General features: G+C 44.7%; 3 protein-coding genes across 8 annotated transcripts; 1 reads left to right on the forward strand and 2 right to left on the reverse strand.

Annotated features, from left to right (window-relative positions):
* The first annotated feature begins 655 nt into the window (after positions 1 to 655).
* l3mbtl2 (L3MBTL histone methyl-lysine binding protein 2) lies at positions 656 to 10,659 on the forward strand. 3 transcript variants are annotated; one of them, XM_031843685.1, is made up of 18 exons: positions 656 to 932; positions 1,439 to 1,897; positions 2,047 to 2,164; positions 2,383 to 2,516; positions 5,240 to 5,315; positions 5,607 to 5,686; positions 5,957 to 6,074; positions 6,511 to 6,645; positions 6,756 to 6,844; positions 6,982 to 7,228; positions 7,484 to 7,554; positions 7,947 to 8,051; positions 8,142 to 8,289; positions 8,431 to 8,513; positions 8,661 to 8,895; positions 9,090 to 9,152; positions 9,282 to 9,446; positions 9,540 to 10,659. In XM_031843685.1, the coding sequence occupies exons 2-18, from the start codon at positions 1,547 to 1,549 to the stop codon at positions 9,926 to 9,928; spliced, it is 2,607 nt and encodes an 868-aa protein (XP_031699545.1). In that variant the 5' UTR covers positions 656 to 932; positions 1,439 to 1,546; the 3' UTR covers positions 9,929 to 10,659. The 3 variants fall into 3 exon arrangements, with proteins under 3 accessions (XP_031699545.1, XP_031699546.1, XP_031699547.1); XM_031843686.1 differs by having other exon boundaries at positions 656 to 772; XM_031843687.1 differs by lacking the exons at positions 656 to 932; positions 1,439 to 1,897; positions 2,047 to 2,164; positions 2,383 to 2,516 and adding an exon at positions 2,835 to 4,188.
* Positions 10,487 to 17,211, reverse strand: chadlb (chondroadherin-like b). The gene is made up of 11 exons (XM_031843688.1): positions 17,129 to 17,211; positions 14,624 to 14,788; positions 14,338 to 14,532; positions 14,003 to 14,158; positions 13,744 to 13,889; positions 13,219 to 13,500; positions 12,884 to 13,103; positions 12,319 to 12,592; positions 11,827 to 12,239; positions 11,504 to 11,670; positions 10,487 to 11,283 (listed from the first exon to the last, which is right to left on the reverse strand). Exons 2-11 carry the CDS (start codon positions 14,786 to 14,788, stop codon positions 10,983 to 10,985), a joined length of 2,319 nt encoding a protein of 772 aa, XP_031699548.1. The 5' UTR covers positions 17,129 to 17,211; the 3' UTR covers positions 10,487 to 10,982.
* Positions 17,212 to 17,450: 239 nt separating this feature from the next.
* On the reverse strand, positions 17,451 to 23,708 carry rangap1b (Ran GTPase activating protein 1b). Of its 4 annotated transcripts, none has more exons than XM_031843691.1 (16): positions 23,442 to 23,708; positions 22,085 to 22,204; positions 21,857 to 21,984; positions 21,712 to 21,771; positions 21,426 to 21,605; positions 21,163 to 21,297; positions 20,796 to 20,954; positions 20,592 to 20,705; positions 20,408 to 20,507; positions 20,193 to 20,277; positions 19,866 to 20,025; positions 19,692 to 19,775; positions 19,486 to 19,588; positions 19,270 to 19,358; positions 18,909 to 19,030; positions 17,451 to 18,797 (listed from the first exon to the last, which is right to left on the reverse strand). In XM_031843691.1, exons 2-16 carry the CDS (start codon positions 22,194 to 22,196, stop codon positions 18,713 to 18,715), a joined length of 1,716 nt encoding a protein of 571 aa, XP_031699551.1. In that variant the 5' UTR covers positions 22,197 to 22,204; positions 23,442 to 23,708; the 3' UTR covers positions 17,451 to 18,712. The 4 variants fall into 4 exon arrangements, with proteins under 4 accessions (XP_031699551.1, XP_031699549.1, XP_031699550.1 ...); XM_031843689.1 differs by lacking the exon at positions 23,442 to 23,708 and adding an exon at positions 22,547 to 22,624; XM_031843690.1 differs by lacking the exon at positions 23,442 to 23,708 and having other exon boundaries at positions 22,085 to 22,540.
* Positions 23,709 to 23,898: the final 190 nt, after the last annotated feature.

A 23,898-nucleotide genomic window follows, 5' to 3' on the forward strand; every position in this document is an offset into this window, starting at 1 on the left:
GGGACACAGCTCATAAAACCTGAATGATCAGCTCACACCATGTCTGGCTGTCAGGTGTTGATTCCAGGCTGTAGACATTCCTATAATACATCACATAGTGATACTATAGGCTACTAATAACACAGGAAACCACCATAACCCTATCATTTTTCAGCAGGAATATTATTGGAGTACTATAGGTCTGCATGCATAACCCAACTATATTAATAAAACAGTAAAATCACAACTGATACAGTATAACATGCTTAAATAAATAATACATACATATGAATAAATAGCAAAGATTGCTGATACCGGCTGATACACATGTCAACATGTGAATAAAGGGAGTAGTGGCCCGTTTTACTTGAAGCTCTGAAAATAACTAGCTGTCAGAAAATGTAGTGCATTAAGTATCCTACAACATTTCTCTGAGATGTAGCAGATGGAAGTAGAGGGTGGCATGTGAAGAAAATACTGAAAGTACAACATTGTTCTTCAGTACAGTGCTTTCGTAAATGTTCATAGTTAATTTCCACCACGGTTTATTTGAGAGTAGAAGAATTTAGTGTTCCCTTCCAAATCTGCTAAAACCTCATCTCCCATAATGCTTTCTCCTTGCGCCAGAAGTAAGATGACGATGACGTCTAAGTTAGGCGACCACGATACAGGTGGAGCTAACGAAAGAGCCCACCTACCGTTACCAAGGAAAGATAAAACTTAACAACTTATACCCAATAGTTTTGCAGTCATATTAAACATTTCAATTAGGGCATAGATTATTAGTATATATGTAAGTAGCCACTTAAAGTGATAACAAGTGTTTCATATTAGCACAAACGTGCTATTAGCACTATTAGCAGTTAGCTTGCATGTAGCATGTGAGCTAGTCTTGTTTGTGTTTTGATCAGCTTGTTTATAAACCTGTTGGCTGCAACGATTTGTTCAAAACAGTGAGTTTGACAGCATCATTCATTTTGCATGCTACGCGTAGTAATAACGTTACTTTGTGTGCACTTATTCATCAAATGTTTCCAAGTTCTCATTTGTAGAAGTTTGCCTTGAAAGAAAGTAACGTTTCAATGTACATATTTTGGTTGTCAGACTGTAATTCTTAACCAATTAGTTCGATATAAACAATCAAACACAATTTTCATATTGTTTATGACAGACAATATTAACAGATGAGGAAATGTAGAGCATTTAAAGACTTTCTAATGTAGATATAACAGCCAGACAGAGGCTTTATTCACCAATCATTTCAGCAGGAGTTACTGTATCACTTAATGCAGCGTGTAAGACCAAGCAATATTAGAGCACGAACCAGCATAGAGATCTAAACTGTCATACAGCTCCGCCTGTGTCTGCTCCTTGTGACTAGCATTTAGTGTGTTATTTGGTGGTAGATTTAGAAAATTGTCTGCTAATTGTAACACACAATCATCACTGTCCTCTGCAGAGCTCAGAGAACAACACCCTACAGCTGAAAAGAAGAAAGGATGCATCGGTTGTAGATCCTGCTTTGTACTCTGAGGTGTTGGTGGTCCACTCGTGAGCAGAACACAGGATGCCGTACCACTGTGTGGCTTACGGGTGCGGCAAAACTGCTGAAGATGGGGTGAGGCTGTTTCGATTCCCCAAGGACCCTGAGGAGTTTCGCAAATGGGAGAAGCAGGTCCAGCGCACTCGCACCCAGTGGGTCGCCATGCCTAACTCTCACCTCTGCAGCGAGCATTTTGGCAAGGAGTACTTTGAGCCCCGACCAGCCACAGCAGCTCTGACTCTGAAGATGGGAGCTGTTCCTACTGTGTTCGTCCGTCCGCACTGTGTCTCCTGCAACGGAGTGGGCTGCAGTAACTGCCTGCCTGCTATCCAGCGTCGAGGCATCACTGCTGAACCAAGAGAGCGTACCACAAGTGTGAGTAGTTATTACCTTGGTTCACTGCAGAGAGAGTGAGTGTCTGTCGTTCTGAGAGCTTTAAACACGCCTCTTTTGTTGTTTGCATTTGTTATTTAAAGTAACATTAACACAATCTATTTACCACTCTTGTTTTTTCCTCTTCACAGGCAGAAAATAATGAAGTGGCGTCCACACAGTTTGATGATACTGATGGACGAGGTGACAAAGAACATCTGACGGGAGGAGAAGGGATGAAGCGGGGGGAAAAAAATAAAGAACGACCAGGTGAGGTGCAAGTGAGGAGCAAGAGAGAACAAGAGTTGAGAGAGAGAATGTCAATTTTCTGTTCATTTGAATGATCTTAAAGAGAGTCAAAAGGAGCGATAAACGTTCTCCACAAAACACTTAAATGAATAAAAATCTGACCTGTTTATGCTCAATGGACTGTTGATAAGATTTGATGATGTTCTATACAAAATGCATGTATTTATTTATCTTTACAGTGGTTTGTGAGATGTGTGGCACCACCGGCACTACGAGCACCTTCTTTTCAAAGACCAAGCGTTTCTGCAGTATTTCCTGTTCACGCTCCTATTCATCGAACTCCAAGAAGTCCTCCATACTGGCACGACTGCAGGTAACAACATCTTTTAGTTTTGAAGCAGAGCTTTATTTTTCACCAAATAGCAAAACTTTGTACTTGTTTGCAGCTACCCACAGCTTTATTATGATCGCTGCCAGTAGAATCATGCGAACGCTCACATGTGTGACTGTGCGCCTCTGTCTCTGTCCGTGGCTAGGCCAGTTATGGCTGCATGCTCGAGGACCTCTGGTGGTTGCGGTGCTTCACACTTACTCAAAACACATGTTATTGCCTGTTTCATACCGCCATTGGCCGCCTGCTGACTCCTCACTCACTACTCTTAGCCGGCCCTTGGCCGGTAGGGGCCACGAGTGATAACGCAGCTGAGTGCATCGTCACCTCTAAGCTGCTGCTACGCAGACAGCTTGGTTAAATGAAAATCGGAGACTGGAGTTTAACATGCAGTCAACATCAGCAGAGCGTATCTTGCTTGAGTGCAGAGATTAAATGAGTACATTGTGAAATGCAGATTGTCAACACTTTGAGAAAATGTGGTGTGCTACTTCTTGTTTTGGTACTGAGAAGCATCAGGATGAAACCATGTTTTTGTGGTTTTTGTGATTGCTGTTGCTTCCTTAGTCGTTAAAGAGGACTCTCAGCTAAAAACATCCTGCTACTATTTCTACCCAGATTGTTTTGGTGTGATTTGTTCAGACTTGAAAATTAAAGGTTTGGTAAAGGTTAGTGTGTGCTGCTCAAAGCCCCCCTTTGTTGAAGTTCTTAACATCCAGTTTTGTTTCTTTTTAAGTAGCTTTATGTTTAGAAAAGTCATCTTATTCCATTATTTCTGACAGGGTCATATATTTACTACAGTCTGTAACTCATAATTATTTTTTACATGTAATCTCAATTACTCAACTAATCTTAAATGTCACAAAAATACCAAAAAATGGCACAATTTCCCAAAGCCAAAGGTGATTTCTGCAAAGTTTAATGTTGTGTCAGTACAACAGCCAAAGATAAGTTGACAAAGAAAAGCTGTAGTTGAAGCCATGTGATGTTTCACTGAGAGAGGCATTGAAATCCAAGACTCTGTGTTTCTATGGCTGCAGCAATCCATCGAATGGACATTCTTTTCAAAACACAAAATTCAACCTGAGATAACAAATATCTTCGGAAGTACACCGAGAGACGTTCGGTATACCAAATGTATTCATTTATTTTTTGTATATTTATATGTACTTATATTAACTCATAGTTACGAACACATGGTGGCAGTATTCCGCAGAAACAACCCCTGTCCCCATTGGAGAGAAAAAAGGAGAAGAAAAAGAAACGGCGCGCGCTGGGTTTGAAGTCACTGCCCCGGCCTGAGAGGCTGTCTGACTCTGTTCACGTTGCAATAGAGCGGCTTCAATGGTGCACACGTTTTTGCGTCGATGCGTGGTGGAACTACAAACGTCGGAACCTCGTCTGTCATCGGTTTCCACTCGGCGACCCAGAGACACTGACCCGAGGGCTGTTTGCTCTCAACATGGCTGTAAACACTCCGCTCCACGTTCTCCACCAAGTTAGTAAGAAGCACTTTGGGCCGGACGCCCGCTACGACACCCTGGATCAGCCGACCCGCCGGGCCCGGCTCCTCAAGGCCGCCGGACACACCGGACACGCGCACACCTCTGAGACAGGGAACTCATCCGTAGGCGTCACTTACCTGCATCAACAGGTAGGTATGATGATTAGTGTGTAAAACCGCGTGGCCATGCGTTCTATTCTCCTGAAACGCAAAGACGGGACAAGACCTGCAAAGCAACCGATGATGAACTTAAAAGCAGAATTCCTTCAATTTTAGAATGTAATTAATATAAAAAGTAATAAAAAATAATAATATAAAATAACCTGATTTGTTTTTTTCTCATTTAATTATTTATCTGAACTTTGAATTTATTAAATAAACATTTTGTTTCTAAGATCATTTTGTTGACAATAATTGTAGAAAAACTAAGAGCTGGAAACTAAATATGGCCGATTAAAGTCAATTATTTTTAAGCAAAATTGACAACATTCACTGGTTCTTGACTTCTTGAATGTGGATTTTTTTGACAGTAAAGTAAAGCTGCTGTTGTGGAGCAATTTGAAACATCAACTTTGGTTCTGGAAAAATTGCTAATTTTTTACATTTGCTATTTTCTGACCAAACAGTAAATTGATGTGTTGAGAAGATCATTGGCAGATTAATTGATAATGAAAACCATTCTTAGTTGCAGCCCAATGCCAAACCTTCTCATTGTAACTGTAGAAGTAATTTGTTGTGTGTGTTTTATATGTCTCTTGCATTTTCAGGCTGGAAATAGATGATTGTACACATTTCTAATATTCTTGGATGTTATTTTATTTATTCTGCAATAAAGGGAGAAAATGTTTCCAGGTCTTTCTTTCTGTGTGAAGTTTTATTTTTGATTGATTTTGGCATTTTAAAGCTACTAGTAGTCCTCATTTTCACTTTCAAAATCTTGCTGTTCACCTGTCAATGCAGAACCAACTTGTTTGATTGCCGGTGTTCTCTTTGCTTATCGGGAAATATAACCAGAATTTGTGAAAACTCTTTTTTTCAAAAATGTTCACCTTTGACAGCAGTCATTGGATCTGACTCAACATTCTACTCCATTGCAGTACATGTCAACAGCTTGAAATCAATCATATGACTAAATATGGCCACAAAAATTGAGGACGATGAGACCACTTTGCTCAATCCTCCTCTGTGCTTCTCTCTTCAGGGAAGGCCTCCCTCAAAAAAAGCCACCGTGCTGAACAAAGTGAACAAACCCCCTCCAGCCTCGACAGTACAGAATGGTGAGGCCACTGAACACACACACAAGGAATCAAAATGACTTCATTGCAGTACAAAGTCAGATTTCAAGGAGTATCTACATTTGAGACACATTCTGAAGTCAAGTGTTTACTCGACAAGATACACGGTCTGAACCGGGCCAAACGAGTTTGTGAATGAACATTGATTTATCCTGCAAAGACCAACTTCACCGGTATTTGGTGCTTGTTCGGGAATATTAGAAGCTGCATACAGTACGTTTACACACAATCTGACTTCGGCAGTGTGATTCCTCTGTCGTCTCTATTCTGTAGCGCCGCCTGCAGTTTTTGAATGGGGCGCCTACCTGGAGAAGGAAACCTCTCTGGCTGCATCAGTGTCCTGCTTCAGACATGTGAGTCCCATCTGTGAAGTGTAATTAGAAAAAAAAAATGTTTCTGGGATTTGCCTCTGTACTTATGTAAAAACTTAGACTTGTATTCAAACAGCATTTCAAACGGCATGAAAAAACCCAGTCCAACATATAAAGAAGAGAATACGTTGCAAAAAAGAAGTAAACTCTGAGCAGTCTTGAGAATAACTTGAGATTCCCGGGGAATGTATGAAAGTGTAAAAGTCCTCACACTGATGATCTGTAAGCGAACATCTGACCTCCCACCTGCAGGCTCCGCTGTGTGCCCAGTGGGATGACGTCACTCAGGGGATAAAGGTGGAGGTCCTGAACACAAACGCAGTGCTGCCGAGTAAAGTCTACTGGATTGCTACTGTCATCCAGATTGCAGGTGTGTCCATCTGTCTGACGGTCTTTATTTTGACAGGCCTTTCTACCATGGAATGATCTGTTTTATGATTATGAATTTGTGCCTTTGTTGCAATTAGTTTCATATTTGTTACCGATCTTAAAGCTTCTCCACGGAGTTTTTACCCCTAGTTAGCGCTGTGGATCTGTTTTTCCCTGAGTGGGTCCCCACTTTCTTGATCTCTTATGTGCATGTGCGCGCATACGTGTGAAGCGATACACATTCCTGCCAATGGTTTCACACTATTCCGCTAATCTACAGCATCTAACACGCCACGACAATGACAAACCAACAGTGTCCCCCTTAGGTCATGCTGGCCGGGAGCGAAACATTCACGTACCTCACCAAACTCAAAACTGCATGTTGGTCGCAATTAATGGTTCGGCCTGTTTAATGTCCTTCCGTCCCGTATCTCCAGGATACAAAGCCCTGTTGAGATACGAAGGCTTTGAACACGACAGCAGCCGAGACTTTTGGTGCAGCCTCGTATCGGGGGAGGTGAACCCGATTGGATGGTGCGCCATGACGAGCAAACTGCTGGTGCCACCACAAGGTGAGGGTTCACACTCAAGGAAATAGAAAGAGAAAAAAAACAGAGTGATTTATTAAAATCAGGATTTAGCAATAGCATATGTTCCACTTTGACAAACTGTGTGTCCATAGATGTGAAGCAGAACATCCCAGATTGGAAAGACTACCTGATGTTAAAGCTTGTGGGGGCTCACACTCTACCTGTTGACTTCTACCTGAAGGTAAAACTGAATGCTGAATCATTTGACTCATGAATGGTAACCCATCTGTCTTGTACCTGTGAAGAGTGTCATGAATTCAAACACCATTGTGTTTTAATTCCACTGAATGAATTCACCTCGGTCTGTCCTCTCCGTAGTTGGCAGAGAACATGAGGAACTCTTTCAAAGCGGGTATGCGTGTGGAGGTGGTGGACCCCAAGCATGTGAGTCGGACCCGCCTGGCCACCGTAGAATCCATTACCGGCGGCCGCCTGCGGCTGGTGTGCGAAGACCAAAGTGACGCCACCAAAAATACGCTCTCTGATTTCTGGTGCCACATGTGGAGTCCTCTCTTGCACCCAATAGGCTGGTCCAGAAAAGTGGGTCATGCCATTAAAGGACCTGGTAGGTCACAGATTTGGTTTTTTGACAGCACGCGATATAGACAGAAACACAGAAGACGAGATAAGTAGAAGAACAACAGCAACATGCGTGAATATGTCGCAATAGAAACAAAATAAATGGAAATATGGGGAAAGAGAGTGGTACAAACCAGACACCCACATTTCACGCTTGTCTTGAATTCACCTTTTCAACTTTAAGATGTGTGTTTACATGGCAATAAAAATAAATAACAAATGCTTCTTTTTTTAATGATAGCAACCAGTGTGGAAGCTGCGTCCAGCGTTTGGAAAGGTAACTGCGATAGCTCATTCCTGCTCTTTAAGAAGGTAAGGAGAATGTCATCGCTCGAGAAGTAATTAATCAAATGAATTCAAAAAGCAAAAGTAGACGCAAAAGCGGCATTGGATTATTTATTACCAAAATGTCCGTCCATAGAAACCTTGAAGGTAATTCAACACTGGATAACAGTGTAGCTTTAACAGAATATGTTAATATAAGTAAGAAGAGTAAGTGGTTTTTATGACTTATTTCTAATACAATAAGTCATAAAAACCACTCGACTCTATTTCGATCTCATTTCATAATCACAAATCATTATTTGAATGAATGATTTTGTATTTTTGGCCATCGTTGATGTGACAATGATCTGCACTCACAAGTCACACTCTACATGGCGCTGCTTCAGCACAACTCTTGACGAGCCCTGTGTGATCTGCAGCCCAGGTTCGTTTACATGGAAGGAGGTTTCTTTGAGGAAGGAGTGAAGCTGGAGGCGATTGACCCTCTCAACCTGGGAAGCATCTGTGTCTCCACTGTGCACAAGGTAAGACTGCTGTTCTTTGCTTGGTTTGGTTTTGTGTGTTGCGTTTGTCTGTCTTTCTTATGTGTCTCTGCCGCCCTCCACTCCTCCCAGGTGCTGTTCGATGGCTACCTGATGGTGGGTATCGATGGCACCGCGTCAAACAAGGGCTCTGATTGGTTTTGTTACCACGCCTCGTCTCATGCCATCCTTCCTGTAGACTTCTGTAAAAAGAACAACATCCCTCTCACGGTACCTCAAGGTAAATATGAGCATGCCTCTCCATTCAGTCTTTGCTTCATCATCCTGTTTCTAGAAAGGTGTCGTCTATTTAAGCAGGGGTAAAAACTCAAGCAGTACACTGTTAATGAAGCTACGTCCTGGTTTCTCTGTGTCTTGGCAGGCTATGACTCTCAGACCTTCACCTGGGACAAATACCTGAAGGAGACCAACGCTAAAGCTGCACCGGCACGACTGTTTAACGCCGTAAGACAGGAAGTCCAAACCTTGTGCAGCATTTTGCGCTCTCTGTTTAGCAACATATTAATGTGATCACATCCACAGTTTTGTTTGCCTGAGTCAGAAGGTTGTATTTGATCCACAAAGAAAACTACAGTTTGTCTATTTCTTCAGGACTACCCGGGTCACAGCTTCTCCCCCAACATGAAGCTGGAGGCGGTGGACTTGATGGAGCCGCGCCTGGTGTGTGTGGCCACCGTGAAGCGCTACGTGGGCCGCCTGCTGCTTATCCACTTCGACGGCTGGGAGGATGAGTTTGACCAGTGGGTCGACCACCAGTCCCCGGACATCTACCCCGTTGGCTGGTGCGACCTCATGCGCTACCAGCTCCAGCCTCCTCCAGGACTCGGTAAAAGCCCCATTCAATAACATAACAATACCCCCCCCCATTCTGTGTTGTAGAGGTAATGTTTACATGAGGCGGTGGAATCAAAGACCAAATGAGGCAGAAAAACCCTCCAGTTTGAGTGACTGGTGGTTGGCGCTGTGTGGATGATTTTGACCCTGTATAAAAGTGACGAGTGTTTTTATTCTGTTTTCCAGTTGATTTGGAAAACCAGACGGCACAGACCAAGAAGTACAAGGCCCTAGCGTATGGGAAAAGGAGTAAGTTTTGACTCGGAAATGTACATGGAGTCCTGTGTCTTGCCACAGAAAATAGATTCACATTTAGTATTTTCTTACATCTGATAGTTATATAACTACATAACATTCATCTGCTTTTGTTTTCAATAGAAAAGAAATATGCAAAGAAGAGGCTCTCTCAGGACCAAGGTAAAGATGATGTTGGTCAGCAGCCTGAGGTCAGTGGCACTGATGGTCCTCCTGTGCTAGAAGACCACATTCTTCCTCCAAAAGAGCCTGTCATCCAGCCCAAGACTGAGCCAGAGGAGCAGGAAAGTAAGTGGACAGACTTGTACGACATGATGCTCACTTATTCTCATTTTTCTGAGACAGTTTTGGTAATTTGGTGACATAATTCTGTCTCCGTAGTCTTTGCAGTGCAGGTGAAAGTGGAGGAGGTGGAGATGGAGACCCCCATTGAACCTCCAGACAACCCTCAACAAGCCCCTCTTGGTATAATCATTGAGGAGGCGAGAGGGGAGCAGAGTAAGTCGAGACTACATCAGTCCCCAGAGCAGAGCAGCAGAGAAAACCTGGCGCATGCAAAGATGAAGCCAAGTGAACCGGCAGTAGAAAGAAGTGAAGAGTGTGAATCGTTCGAAGAGAGCTTTAGTGGTGACAGCAACATGGAGCAGAGCGAAAACAAGCCGAGCCAAGGAGAAGACAGTGCCATGGAGGAAGTTTCAGAGAGCAACACAGAGCAGGACACAACAGGAGAGGCTGCTGGCATGGAGACATGGGAAGAGTATGTCTGCTGAAAGAATGAAGACGACAACTGCAGGAAAGGTGGACAAGTGAAGAGAATTGGGCTGGCTGTGATGGAGTAAGATGAGATCATTGTGGAAAAAAACAACAAAGAAAATAACTAAATGAGAGACAAAAGCAGGCTGGAATATTTAGAGCAAATAAAAAAGGGATACAGTTATGGTCCTTAAGATGCACAGGCAACATGCACATGTTTCCTGTGAATCTTGGGTTTAAATAGGCTGTTTGAATCCAGAGCAGGAATGGCGGACTCTGCCACTACCAGTGAAAAGTACTGTATAGAGGAAGTAATTATTCTACACTGTAGATCCATTGAATAGCTATTGATGAAGATTCACTGACCACAAATATTGGAAACGGGGTTTGGGTTTATGAGTCATAACTTTAAATACTTAATATACCTTGAAATCATGACTGCATGTAGTTCACAAGGACCAGCTTAGCCAGTTATGGCACTACCTCGTTCTCTATGTTGACAAGTTCCACTACACTTCGACTTATTTTGCTTTAGCTGAGCTGAACATGTCTATTCTCACATCAAACCTGTAAATATGAATTCTGGGTTGGCATAGCAGACAAATGTTTGTTGTAATGTTTTATTTTTTCCTGTTTTATATCCAGATGTCTTTTTTTTTTTTTTTTTTGTAAATATGAAGTCACTGATTAAAAAAAATAAAAAATCTCAACTTGCTGATTTGAATGTTGTTGCAAAGTTTCTAAATCAGTACATTCTGCAGTTGTGGTGTAGTGGTTAAGGATAACTAGCATAAAGCCAAAGGCTGCATCATTTTAGAGCAAGTAACTAAAGCTAATGAAACAGCTGGATGAGCTGGTGATGTTGATCTACTGCTGTGAATAGGAAGACAAAAAGTGCTCAGAATAGGTTGCTTTGATTAAAAAAAACACCATTAATCTGAAATGCACCGAAAAAATATAAACTCGCTGATGGAAAGCGGTCTGTCAGGAGATGTGAAACAGCCTCAGCAGGTCACTGTTTCAGAGAGTTGAATCCATGGGTTTATCAAAACATCAGCATAAAAGACAGGTTCAGGCCGTGCTGCGTCTCTTGGTGGTTTTCTTGGCTACAGGCGGTTTTGTGTTCAGACTTTTGCGAAGTTTGGATTTGGCTTTGAGCATTTTGACCTTCCGAAGGCTGTTGAGGTGCATCGGTTTGGGTTTGGTTGCCTTGGGCGCCTTGGCGGGCTTCGGGGTGACGGCGGGGGGGGCGGGGAGGCTCTCTCCCCCGGGACAGGCCTTGAAGACGTGGACGTCCTTGACCCTGCGACCACGCAGCTCAGGGGGATTGGCACAGGTGGCTCGCACCTTCAGGTTGACTTTTTCAATCCACCTAGATGAAGAGGTAAACTCAAATGATTTTATTAAAAATGCCCAAACACTAAAAAATCCATCTCAACTACTGGTACTAGAAGCTAAAATATGACACAGGCATAGCTGCAACTATGCCGTTTTTTATTTATTCATTGGGTAGACTATACATAAAGAATCATCCCTTGTAAAACGTTGCAGGCTTTAAAGACTCCTGTTCAAACCCCATTCAATCCTCTTACATGCGTAGTGGCAGCAGAGGGCAGTCACACATCAGAGGGTTGTCGGCCAGGTTGATGACCTCCAAAGAAGTGAGAGGGTGAAGGTTGGGCACCTCCTCCAGCTGGTTGCCTTCCAGGAAGAGGCTCCTCAACCCTGCACCCAGACCTGCCAGGGAGGTCTGTGACATCTGGAGTAAGAGAGATCAGGTCAGTCAATTGTTCAATAAATTCTGGGAATTAATTTGTTGCTGATTCTAAGGCTGGAATAAATGTGCAGGTTAGAGAAAAAAAGAAGAGGAAGGCTGCTGTTGTAAAGTGTAGCAGCACATCAAGAGCCCACTCGCCTTCTCCAGTCCCATGTTATCCAGATACAGCTCCTTCAGTGAACTCCCCAGCGGTCGAAAAGCATTCGGCCCCACCCAGCGAATTGAGTTCCCAGACAGCCTCAGGTCTCTGAGGTTTTCCGCCTTGCTGAGCGCTTCTGTGGGCACCTCCTTCAGCCTGTTTCCTCCCAGGTGGAGCGTATCGAGGTCACCGGCCTGGTCCAGGGCCCTGGGTGACACGTGAACGATGGCGTTCCCGGAGAGGTAGAGGGCCCTGAGGCCCTCGGCTCCGGTCAAGACGTCCGGCTCCAGCTTGGGGATGGAGTTGTTCTCCAGGTGAAGCGCCAGCAGGCTGGGAACAAGTTTGAAGGCTCCTTTGGGGAAACCGGTGAAGTGGTTCTTCTCCAGGTGGAGGTAAGTCAGCTGAGGGAGGCCTGCAGATTTAGATTATAGAAATTGAACTTGAGTATTGCGAGACGACTCTAATCTAATTTAATTTTGCATTGTAAATACCTTTAAAGGCGTCAGGGCTGAGGTTAGTGAGGTCATTCTCCGACAGGTACAGGTAGATCAGTCCCTTCATTCCACTGAAAGCCCCGCCCTCCACCTCCCTGATCTTACAGCGCTGCAAATGGAGGGACACGACCTGGGCAACGCCGGGGAAGCTGTTGCTGGGCATGTAGTGGAAGTGGTTGCCGCGCAGGTCGAGGAGACGCGTGTTGGGAGAGAAACCCCGAGGAACTTTGGTGTGAGCGCGGTTCTCACACGAGGAGTGATGCGTCTCGGCCTGAAGACAGGGAGGTGATGGGGAGAGGGGGAGGGGGCACAGACACAAGTTTTCAACAGCTACAGATGTGTGTTTTGGCAGAAAATGTTTCAGTGATTTAAAGGAATAGTCATTTTAAGAAATGCGCTTACAGAACTCACTCTTCTACCAAGAGTTGGATGAGAAAATCAATACCACTCTCATGTCTATAGGCTACATATGAAGCTAAAGCCAGGAAGCTATAAGCTAAAGATTTAAAAATGCTATGCAGCCACAAGACTTAAATCACAAAACGTCATACAGCCCGCTCACCTCGCAGACGCAGTTGGCAGGACACTTGACCTTGTTCTCTGGCTCTGGCATGGGTGGCGGCGTGATCCTGTTTGCATCCTCATACTCGGCCTTCAACATGGCCTCCTGGCTCTGGCAGCGCAGCTCGGGAGGGTGAACGGCCTCCAGGTTCTCTCCTGACATATGGGCCGGTCCTCCACATGTCCCCATCAGCTTTACCTTGCTCCAGATCGACCACTCCCTGTAGTGAGGTGAAGGAAAAGAAAGAGGATCAGGACCTTTTGGTTGACGAACTCAAAGCATCTGAGGCCTAGTGAGTCAGCCATCATTTTGAAATCCACAATGGTCCGCTGTACCTGAGTGGACGCAGGTAGCAGTTGCAGTAGATGGGGTTCCCAGCCAGGTTGAGGCGTGCCAGCTTGGGCGAACCTTCAGAGAAGGGCTGGATGACACGCAGCTGGTTGTAGCTGATGTCCAGGTGGATGAGGCTGGGGGATTTCGATACAGCCGTGTTGGCCATGTCCTGCAGGGACATGTGGTCCAGGAAGAGGTGGGTCAGTTTGGCCATGGACACAACCTCTTCTCCAAGGTAAGTCATTGGGTTGTAGCTCATATCGAGGCGAGTCAACTCTGGCAGTCTGGATAGCGAGGCGGAGAAGTGTGGAAAATTAGGATGGAAATTTTAGCTTTATTAGTCCAATCGAATGTTACTATATTAGAGCGATCGGATCTATTTTCTTTCCAAGAAACAAAGCAACTGTGATGTTAACCTATGTCTTTTTGCCCTTCAGTAGATATTCAGCATTCCTCATTAGAGAATGTGTAGCTCTGTGGCAGATCACAGAGGCCATTGGCTAGTGTCACCATGCCAGGCAGCCTACCTGGTCATGGTCTCAGTGGGGAAGAACTGCAGCTCGTTGTGGTCCAGACTGAGACGCGTGAGCGTGAACAGACTGGCGAAGGCCTCGGTGTCCAGGTAGTTCAGAGAGTTGTGGCTAAGACGAAGCCATTTGATGTTCTGCAAGCCCTGGAGGGAGAAAATGTTGGCTTTTTTAAAAAGTGACACTCCAACAACAGGAGACATTTCCACATGTCCTCAAACCACCTTTTCAGTTTGCCGTTTTGAGGTAGTTTTGCTACCTGGAAGGCCATGTTGGGGATGTAGACCAGCTGGTTGTGCGTCAGAGATAGAAGGTTGAGGAAGCCGAGCTGAGAGAAAGCTCCGGGCTGGATCTCTTCCACGCGGTTGCGGTCGATCATGAGCTGCTTCAGCGAGGACAGGCCGTCGAACGACTCCTGGGCTCGCAAAGCACGAAGGAAGACAAAAAGTTCAGCATGGCTGAACTGTAAAAGCTTGTGGGTGTGGTGGGGTTAAAGTTTGTTATAATAAAGAGGGGCAATCCAGAATTTAAAAAAAGAACCCAACAAACTAAAAGAAATGATGGAATAAATGACAGTTGTGACAACTGTGAGACCTGGTAGAGGATGTCAACGTTGTTGTTGGCCAGGTTGAGGAAGACCAGGCGACCGAGGGCGCGGAAAGCACCCTCCTTCACCCTGCGGATGTTGCAGCGCTGCAGCGACAGGTGAGTCAGGTAGGGAGTGTGTTTGAAAGCCCCGGTGGGAAGCTCCTGGATGTCGTTGCCTCGAAGGTCTAATTTCACCGTGATCTGTGAAGAAAGGGGGGTCCCACGTTAGACAGAACCAGATCGGAACTAAACTTGCTGTAGAAATGTCGCAATGCGTGTGCGAGTAAGAGACCTCCTCAACATCAGGAGGAACTTGGGTCAGGTTCCTGTTGACGCAGGTCACAGTGAGCTGGATCTGGTCACAGACGCACTGATGTGGACATTTTCCCGTGAGTGCCGCGGGGATGCAGAGGAGCAGCAGGACCCAGAGGGTGTCGGGACAGAGCTGGGAGAACATCTGAGTGGGAAAATAACAGCTTTTACTTCATTCACACTATTGCATGGGGTCTTTACGGAGGCTCCTCTTGGCCAGTGACAAGTCACCAGCAACTGGCTGCCATTTTGACTTTTTAGATGCAGATACCCTAACAGATCCACCACTTACCTCACAGTTCACTTTTTTGGCCATGGCAGTATCTACGGAGGGAACACTGAATCAACAGCGTTCACTCTTCTTCTCTCTGCACATTGCTGACCCTGCATAGTTTCTTTGAAATGAACTGTTTCAGCATCAAATGATCTAATGATCAATGTATAGAAACCTGCTGCTAGACCTTCACAACCTGCTGGCCTGTAAATATCAATTGAACCTAATTATTTAATTTTGTTCCATATAAATTAGTAAATTAGGCGGGTGGACCAGGACCACAGACCTTCTCTGGCTCAGAGCCACTGTTTTGCATAGTTAATTGGAAACAAACCTAATACATTTGCTCAAGTTAAGTAAAAGTAAAGTACTTGCTAGTTATTTCCAGTTCATGCTACTTTATACTTCTGCTCCATTACTATTTCCCTTTAAAATATTTTGAAGGGAAACCTTTATTTAATGGTTAGATAGATACATATTTTGCATTAAAAAAACAATAACCTTCAAAAATACAATGTAACCTTGTTAGCTTGTGACCCCTCAAAAAAGCAGTGTCTGGTTGGGGCCACTTGTCCAGTTTCAGATATCAAGAGTTGTTCCGTCAAAGAGACATTTCCACTCCAATGTCCAAAAAAAATCAATACAGGTTTTGGGAACAGAACTTTGCTTTCTCTTGTCTCCAACTCCTCACATTTATCCGGCGATGCTTGGAAAGGGGGCCCGACCTCAAGGATGGAACCACTCGACTAAACAAGCAACAGTAACTGTGTCGAATGTAGAAAACTAAAAGTAAAATGCTCCATACACATTAATGCAACAGTAAAAACAATCTAATAACACCCTTTATAATAATACATTGTTACAAAGTACATTTTTCTGCAGAATGGGTAGTTTTACTTTAATTACTTTGAGTACAGTTTACCTGATAATACTTAAGTACAATCTTAAACAGGAATGTGCTATTGAGTATGTATTGGTACTTTTACTGCAGGATCTGAGTACTTGTTAACAGCAGGAAGACTTTTTACTCATGCATGTAAAATATATGTCAAGAGGATGTCAAGCTTAGATACAATCACGAGTATTTTATACATTTACCACAGCCTGAAAAACTCCATATCAGGGAAAGGTGTGTGTACTGATGCTCAGTTCAATGAACAATATCTCCACCATTCTGTACTTTTGGGGATTAGATTTATTTTGCTCAGATTCGACTGCCCCAGTCCTCACTGGAATGCCTTAAAACCACATTCCCATGTCGGATCAACAGTCTTGATCCGCAGGAATGGACATGAAAAGCTCCACAGCTCCACACTCTGAAATGTGAGGTCTCAAAATATTGGCACGGTGAAATGGTGCCATGCTGAAACCTTTCCGTCAAAAAACTGCTGTGCCAAATCCCGTCAGAGATGGACCTGACGGGGAGGACTGTGTAAATTACAGCACAGAGATACGGTTACAGTTCATTTTTAATGTACATGTGAAGTCAACTTCGAGTTTGCATGGAAATCAGCAGACTGCACTGTAGGCTTTTGTGATATTTTAGCAGCATACCACGCTTTGTTCCTAAGACCCCCGTAGCAGAGAGGGGCCAAGAAACTAGAGACGGAGGAATTTTTCCCGGCCGAACTGTTTGTCCGCGTCCCCCCGGGGATCAACAGCCCAGACCGCAGAGGAGCTGCCGCGCCGGTTGCGCACAAAGACGCACAGTGTCTTTCGCCGCCGGTGTTGTGCCAAAATGCGTTTCCCCTTGAAAAAAAAACCCTGAGACGGTGAGTAAAAACTGCTCTCCGTCGCCTCTAAATGCTTTTACCAGAAATTACCTAACTTTTTTTTTTTCCCATTTCCCCACATTATATTGATGTTATTCTGTGCGTAATGTCGGTTTAATTCAGTCATTTTAAATGACAAAAACCTGCAATATTATCTAATCTGGAAAAAAATACCAGCTTTGCATTTATTTTTGTAATTCCTGCAATTAATACATTACAAAACATGAAGTATTCAGTCTGATAAAATTTAAAAATATTTATTTATTTTGAGGCTAAAATGCGCAAAATAAAACCAGCTTGTCCACGATTGGATAATTTAACAATTTGGGTATAGAACTTTCATTCCAAATTGTCTGTGTCCAAGTGTTCCTCGGGTGATTGAAATCCAAATATCTGATTATTTACAGTAAGTATAGGAATCATTTTTACGCGGACTCACCGTGCTTTGGTCGAAGTTCCGTCCAGCTGTTGGTCGTCTACTGGCCGCTGACTCTCTCACGGTCTCTGCTCCCTTCCCCCGGCTGTCCCCCATCCAAAACAAACTCCGTTTATCCCTTCATTCACCCCCCCCGCACACCTTTTACCTCCCACCTCTGGAGTCCGCGCAACGCTCCGCTGAGCCTGTTAAAGGGATAGTTCGCGTCAAAATGATAAAAGGTATCTAGACATTTTAACTCGCAGCTCCTGTTTCATCCTCTCTGAAGGTGGAAGCTCTTTTATTCTACATTAAAAAAAAAAAAGAAATACAAAGATATACACAGTCAAGGTTTGTTTGATTAGTTATATTTGTGACAGGGCTTTCAGTACACATTACCACCATATCAGGTAAATAAACAATATAAAATCAGTCCACACGGTCTAAAGTTAACCATGTTAAAGGCCATAAAAGCGTCTTTTTCTCTTAAATGCTCCACCATATCACCAACACGTAAACGCTATAAGAGGTAAAACCAGCAGCTGAACTTCAAGTCATATAAAAGACCACTTATTTTCAATAAGACTGATTATGGATCGCAAAAAAAGAGAAAAGAAACATCAGCTTTAAGTGATTCTGGTCCCCTGAGCTCTGCAGTGTCAGCTCAGTGCATGGTGACACAGTGACACACACACACACACACACACACACACGCTGTGTGTTCAGGCTGATGGGCGAGCGTGCGGTGCTCTCCTGCATGCAGCCCATTCCTGCTCACAGTCCGATGCACACAGCAGCGCCCTGACTCGACTGGAGCTGAGGAGCAGCGGTGTGATGATTGCCATCGAACAGGCTGTACTAAAAAGTTTGTTGAAGAAAACCACCTATCAGTGGAACGGAACAATAAAGTCAGCCCTTAATTTTTCACTAATTTATTTGGATGAATAGATTGTAGTTTTTCTGTTCAGTATGATTGACATGAATAACTGGCCTTCCTATTTCTGTCTCAGCACTCCATAAAGGCGTGTTCACAGCAACAAATAAAGTATCTAAAAATACAGAACATCTCTAGCTGTGATTTTACTCACTCTGAATATCTGCCATGCTTTTACCAAATTTACAGTAGAACTTCTAAATTCATCACGACCTGGAAATAACTTGTAATAACCTGTAAACCCGGACATTTCCCTCAGCGGTGTAGGGACCCTGTCTGAAGATGTTCTGTTGTAAACAGTGACGATACTAAAGGTGCCAGCCTGACGTTCCTGTGTGTTAGCTCCACTCCAGCTTACAATCAGTTCCATCTTTACACACTAACCCAAACGTTACCTTTTGGGTATTATTTCTATCTTTATTTTCTATAAAAATATAAGTCACAAGCATTAGTAGAAAAAATAAAAACTAAGACATTCTGCACGGTTTTTGCCTTCATAAAATATACAAATCAGGAATGGTGATGAATTAAGTGTCTGTCTGAGTCCCTTCTTCAAGTGTAAAGATCCCTGTTGGTTGTGTTAGTGAAGACGGCAAAGTCAGTACAGTGTACGTGTGTGTGTGTGTGTGTGTGTGTGTGTGTGTGTGTGTGTGTGTGTGTGTGTCGGTGGGTTATCAGTGCTGGTCGTGGCACTTCTTCTCCAGCGTGGAGCTCAGCCTCTCACTGGCACTGCTGCAGGACTCCAGCGCGCCACTGTTCCTGAAGATTCACAAAAGACAAAACAGGTTTTTAAACAGGTTACAAACGGTTCTTCACTACGTTTGTTCAGATTTGACTGATGGGTAAATGTGTAGATGTAAAGGATCCTACTTGGACATGAAGGTGTGAAGCAGCGAGGCGTGGTGCTGAGAGAAGTAGTCCTGCTGGATGGCGTGCTCCAAACACAGCAGCTGACCTGGGACCAGCGACACCTTTTTCATCTTCCCCTCTCCCTGAAACACACAACAGAAAAGTAAAAACCTAAATTAACTGATTTTTCTATCAATAATAGTATTTCATATCAAATTGTGATGAGTTCTCTGAAGGGAATCTGGTGCTTGGAAACACAAAGTTCCTTGTTGTAGCTTTGATGTGCAGAACTGTCATGAGATTTGAGTCCCATAAGTTCTGTTTTCAGATTCTTTGGAGAGATGGGATTTGGGGGGGGGGGGGGGGAGCATCATCATCATACCTTGAGGAGTCCCATCATGACCAGCAGCGAGGAGAGGAAGCAGTACGACTGGAAAGCTGAGCCAGAGAGGAGCTTCCTCAACACGGCATCTGTGAGACACAGCGATGCAGGTCATTAAATGAGACGGCAGGGGTACGTAAAGGGTGCGAGATCCATCAGCAACGTTATATTTCAACCACTAGTGGAACACTTCATAAGAAGCGGCGTCTTATTCACCGATAGTTTCGAGGACAGCCGTCTTGGTCTCTGGTTCCTCGCTGTACAAAGAAGCGATTTTCAGGAGGACTTCAGCGGCCTTGTGTGGGTCGGATGCATCCACCTGGTGAGGAAAGGGGCAGATTATATCCGTTCTGTGTTTGTACACCTAGCCTAGCAGACTAAACAGCCAAAAAGGAGAGTGATATTTATTTTTAGATTCCTACCTGTTGTTGGAGGCTCGTCCTCATCTCTCCCAGCTGAAGGAGCCTCTCTGCTGAGGGGCAGCTGAGGAAAGACATGATCTCTGCCTGAGGGTGGACACAAAGTCACGATAAACAACAACATCATCATCAGTTCAGAAATGAACAATATGCAGCGTGGATCTCGTGTCATCTTACTGGGCTCTGAGGTTTTGCAGGACTGTCGTCTCTTCTTGTTATTCCATTTTCCTTCACAATGTCACTGTCCTCTTCATCGTCTTCACTGCAGTCACTGGCATCATCATCATCATCATCATCATCGTCATCTTCTTCTTCATCAGGTTCTCCCTCATCATCACTACAGTGAAGTCAAAATAACATTTGTTTTTCGATTAACAAGCTGATCAGAGATAAGTTGTGTTTTGGTTTTTGTACTGAAGGAACTGGACAATAGCTTCGGAAAGAGATTCCCTGGATCACTTAACGTCACACAAACGTACGCGTGCGCGTGTGTGTGTGTGTTACCTGAGTGATGCCAGCATGCCTCCTTTGTCCATGTTTTCCATCGCTTCCCTCAAAGCCTCACAGCCCTCCTCCCCCAAACTGTTACCTGTAAGAGTCGCATAAAAGAGTAACTTTCTGGTGTATCATCGACTTATTCTTATTTTGACTGCCATCAGAACCATCATGTAACTGCTCCTTCTACACGGAGAGTGGGAGCCGTTCCACAGTCGGCGTACCGTTCAGATCCACTTTCTCCATGTCAGGTTTGTCCACGACGGCCTGAGCAACCACCAGAGCTGCTGCCTCTGTGATCTCCCCGAAGGACAGATTGAGCTCCTAAAAAACAAGGAGCACATAGTATAATCAGCCTGGTGACGAGGCAGACGCAGACAGAGAACTGAACTTTGATGGTGAACAGACCTTGAGGATCGGCAGTCCCTCTGTGAGGACGGCGGCGAGGGCGATGGCTCCTTCAGAGCGGACCAGACAGTCTCCGAAGTTGATCACCTGTACATTCCTCAGGTGCCTCAGAGCCTGCATGGCCGACAGGAGAAAACCGTGTGACTGAAGCGCGCGGCTACGTATCTTTTCTCTACTTATAAGGAATGTGAGAACAGGCCTCACCTGTGCCATGGCCAGCGTTCCCCTCTTGGTGAAGGTGTTGTCGTTGAAGTTGAGGACACGGAGCTCCGGGTTGTGCCGCATGGCTGAAGCCAACGCCATCACGCCTGCGTGGTTGATACCATTCTGGGGCATGTGGACTTCTTCCAGGCTGCCCATCAGCTTACATGGAGAAAAAAAGGAGGAGTCGTCGTCTAAGATTTTAAATACACAGTGACACAGAACAGAAAAAAAACTGCAAATCATTTAGATGCTGGAACCAGGAAATGTTTGGCAATTTTGCTTGATTAATCACTATTAACAATTAACTGATTATCAGTTATCTCCGAGTGTTTTCCCCCAATTATCACATTTGGTGATTATTTTCTACCTGAAAGGCCTTGGCCAGGGCGCTGGCTCCTTCGTTCTCCAGGCGGTTCCTCCCTGCGACGAACACTCTCAGTTTGAGTGGAGCTCCGTGCGCTGACGACTGTCTGTGGCCATCAATCAGAGCTTCAGCCAGGATCTACACAAAGCACACAGCAAAGTGGTTCATTGTAAATCTGGAGAACTTTCCAGATTGTGTGGGGAGAGGATGAAAGTCCCATTGGGAGGTGGGTGAGTGATTTACGGTGCCGGGTCGAACAAACTCACCTTTCCTCCTCCGATCCCCATGCCGCAGTTGTTCAGCCTCAGCTCCTGCAGAGTGTGGCAGGAAGGGCTCTTGAGCAGCTGTTCGATTCCCTTCACACCATCCGGCCCAAAGGCGTTGTCACTCAGGTCCAACTCGGTCAGCCTGGCCCCCGCACTCATCAACGCACCGCCCAGAGACCTCTGATGAACGCACAGAGAGACGACGTGTGACGCAGGCATGTTCTTAGCGTGTTACTAAACGTCATCGCGACTCAAATCCAGAAAAATCAGTGTCTGTATTTCTCACCAGGGCTGTTGGGATTTCAGAGCGCAACCTTCCGGTGAACATGTCACTCCAATAGCATCTCTGAAAGACACAAAGAGCTTTTTAACAGAAAGAAAACAGTGAAGTGACGACAAACGGGGTACAGGAGGAACTCCAGAGTGAGTACCTGGAGCAGGTCTTTGCTCTCCAGAGCCTTGGCTATGGCCCGGGCCGCATCCACTCCCACCGTGTTCCCCTCCAGACGCAGAGCTCTCAGACCTGGGTACTGCTCCATCTCACGGACCAGATCCTCCACTGAAAGCACAGAGAGAACAGGTGGTCAGGTCTGAGGAGGAAGCATCCACCAGCCCTCTCATGTAGAGGGTACCCTAAGTGGACCCGTTTGAAATCTGACCTGATTCTGCGTTGTCCAGCTTCAGACCCAAGCCTTTATAGCTCAGCTCTCCATCCCCGACGTGGGTCTTGGACAGCGCATCAGCCAGCTGAGCGATGTCATCTGAGGCCATGGTTGACTCTATAGAAACATCCAGAAGTCAGGCGTTAAGAGAGAAGGATCACATTTTAGTAACTCTATCGACACATAACTGAGCAGAAGTACAGTGGAAATGACGTATTCGATGACGGTGGATAACGTGACATTATGTACAGGTAATTTTCTGACGACAACAGCACTCATGGTGACGTTAGCTCTTTAGCCTTGTCGGCCCTAGCCAGTAGAAGTGCGCAACATAATGAAAGTTAAACTAAAACGAATGTGACTGAGAGTCCGGACATCATGAACGGTATCCTCGTGCCTCTCGGTCATTGTATCGTGTCGTATTAGTCATGAAGCTCTCACTGAAGCACTAAACCTTACCACAAAGACTAATTGGTAATTTCCAAGGAAACGATGGCGAACACACGGCGCTCTTCCGTGCCGCGCGCCGGTTACTCAACCGTGTGACGTCACGCTGCACCCGGTTTCTTTTTCGTCGATTCTGTTTACGTCGGTTGAAATTGATCTACACTGTTCTACCGCCATCTGCTGGAACAACCCCGAACTACTCTGGATTCATTTCACTGTACTCTAATATTGTTAACTAATGAATAGTTTACTAATGAATATTTTAATTAATTAACGGATAGATTTTGTTCTATGAATTTCTGTTTCTTGGAACCCTGTTTTTTTTATATATATATAATATAATTAATTGAGTACATATACAGTATATATATATTTTTTTTCGAAATTAAAGAAATATATTTGTATCTTAAGTCATTTTAATTTATTTAATTTCGAATTGTAGTAATACAATAAAGTTAGTAAATATGTATTTTTTATTTTCAAACTACTTCTTTTTTTTAAGGTTGTCAGTCAAATCTACTTCCGTGTTTGTCTGTTTTAATTGAGTTGATACTCTCTTAACAAACGTTATTAAACTAACAAACTTTTATCAGCAGCAACTGGTTGACGCCACTGTGTACCCGGGCGCAGTAGACTACCTGAAAGCTTACATTAGCTCAAATTTGCACCAAATTTTTCCTTTCGCCGAGGAAAAGCACCACGGAGACATAGACCACATTCATAAAGTAGAGAGGAGGAGAGAGTTTATGGACCACCAGGAGAGGTTCTGGGACAGGTTGGTGCCCTCACTCAGCACGGTTATCGCTCAACTAGCCCCAGTAAAAGTTGCTCGAGGAGCCATGAGGGCCTCTGCTAGGTTCAGGTCGCTGTTCAAAGTGACATTTGCTAGCTTCTTTGGTTTCCTTACTGGGAAGATGTTGTGGCAGAAGTTCAAGGGGCCAAAGAGCTCCTCAAAGGGAGAGGACCTCACAGGACTGGCTCCTCCATGTGGAGCCCAGTCGGGTACAGGTGACCCGGACACGAGGGCTTCTGACCCCAGCGTGTCACAGCTTATAGACCAGACGCCTATCAACAAGGATGGAGACAGCGAGGAGACACTACTGCAGGGGGGTGAAGCAGAGGACCTGAACCCTCTGGTTGAATCATGTGAGGAGTTGGAGTCCATGAAAGGCCCTGTGGGGGGATCTGAGCCTCAACAGCAGAGAAACCAGCAAGGTCCTCCTCACACTGAAGGCGGAGACCCTGCTGAAACCTCCAGCAGAAGGAGAGCCACAGAGACCCGCACCTGAGAAAGAGGCAAGGCCTGATTACCAACAGGAGTTTGTTTTATGGATACACCCCGTGCCAGGAGGATGAAATTCATG

The sequence above is a fragment of the Anarrhichthys ocellatus genome, unplaced genomic scaffold (assembly GCF_004355925.1).
Source record: "Anarrhichthys ocellatus isolate YVR2014 unplaced genomic scaffold, GSC_Weel_1.0 scaffold4, whole genome shotgun sequence".
Taxonomy (NCBI): Eukaryota; Metazoa; Chordata; class Actinopteri; order Perciformes; family Anarhichadidae; genus Anarrhichthys; species Anarrhichthys ocellatus.

Excerpts from the sequence above, each read along its gene's own strand:
- rangap1b (XM_031843691.1), bottom strand. The coding sequence starts at position 22,196 with ATGGCCTCAGATGACATCGCTCAGCTGGCTGATGCGCTGTCCAAGACC. Across the intron at positions 21,298-21,425 it reads TGGGGATCGGAGGAGGAAAG|ATCCTGGCTGAAGCTCTGAT; the intron begins GTGAGTTTGTTC and ends TGCTTTGTGTAG. Across the intron at positions 19,776-19,865 it reads CTGCAAAACCTCAGAGCCCA|GCAGAGATCATGTCTTTCCT; the intron begins GTAAGATGACAC and ends GTCCACCCTCAG.
- l3mbtl2 (XM_031843685.1), top strand. The coding sequence starts at position 1,547 with ATGCCGTACCACTGTGTGGCTTACGGGTGCGGCAAAACTGCTGAAGAT. Across the intron at positions 1,898-2,046 it reads CAAGAGAGCGTACCACAAGT|GCAGAAAATAATGAAGTGGC; the intron begins GTGAGTAGTTAT and ends TCCTCTTCACAG. Across the intron at positions 6,845-6,981 it reads CTGTTGACTTCTACCTGAAG|TTGGCAGAGAACATGAGGAA; the intron begins GTAAAACTGAAT and ends TCCTCTCCGTAG.
- chadlb (XM_031843688.1), bottom strand. The coding sequence starts at position 14,788 with ATGTTCTCCCAGCTCTGTCCCGACACCCTCTGGGTCCTGCTGCTCCTC. Across the intron at positions 14,533-14,623 it reads TTCCTCCTGATGTTGAGGAG|ATCACGGTGAAATTAGACCT; the intron begins GTCTCTTACTCG and ends CTTTCTTCACAG. Across the intron at positions 11,284-11,503 it reads CCTCTGCTGCCACTACGCAT|GTGGATTGAAAAAGTCAACC; the intron begins GTAAGAGGATTG and ends CTCTTCATCTAG.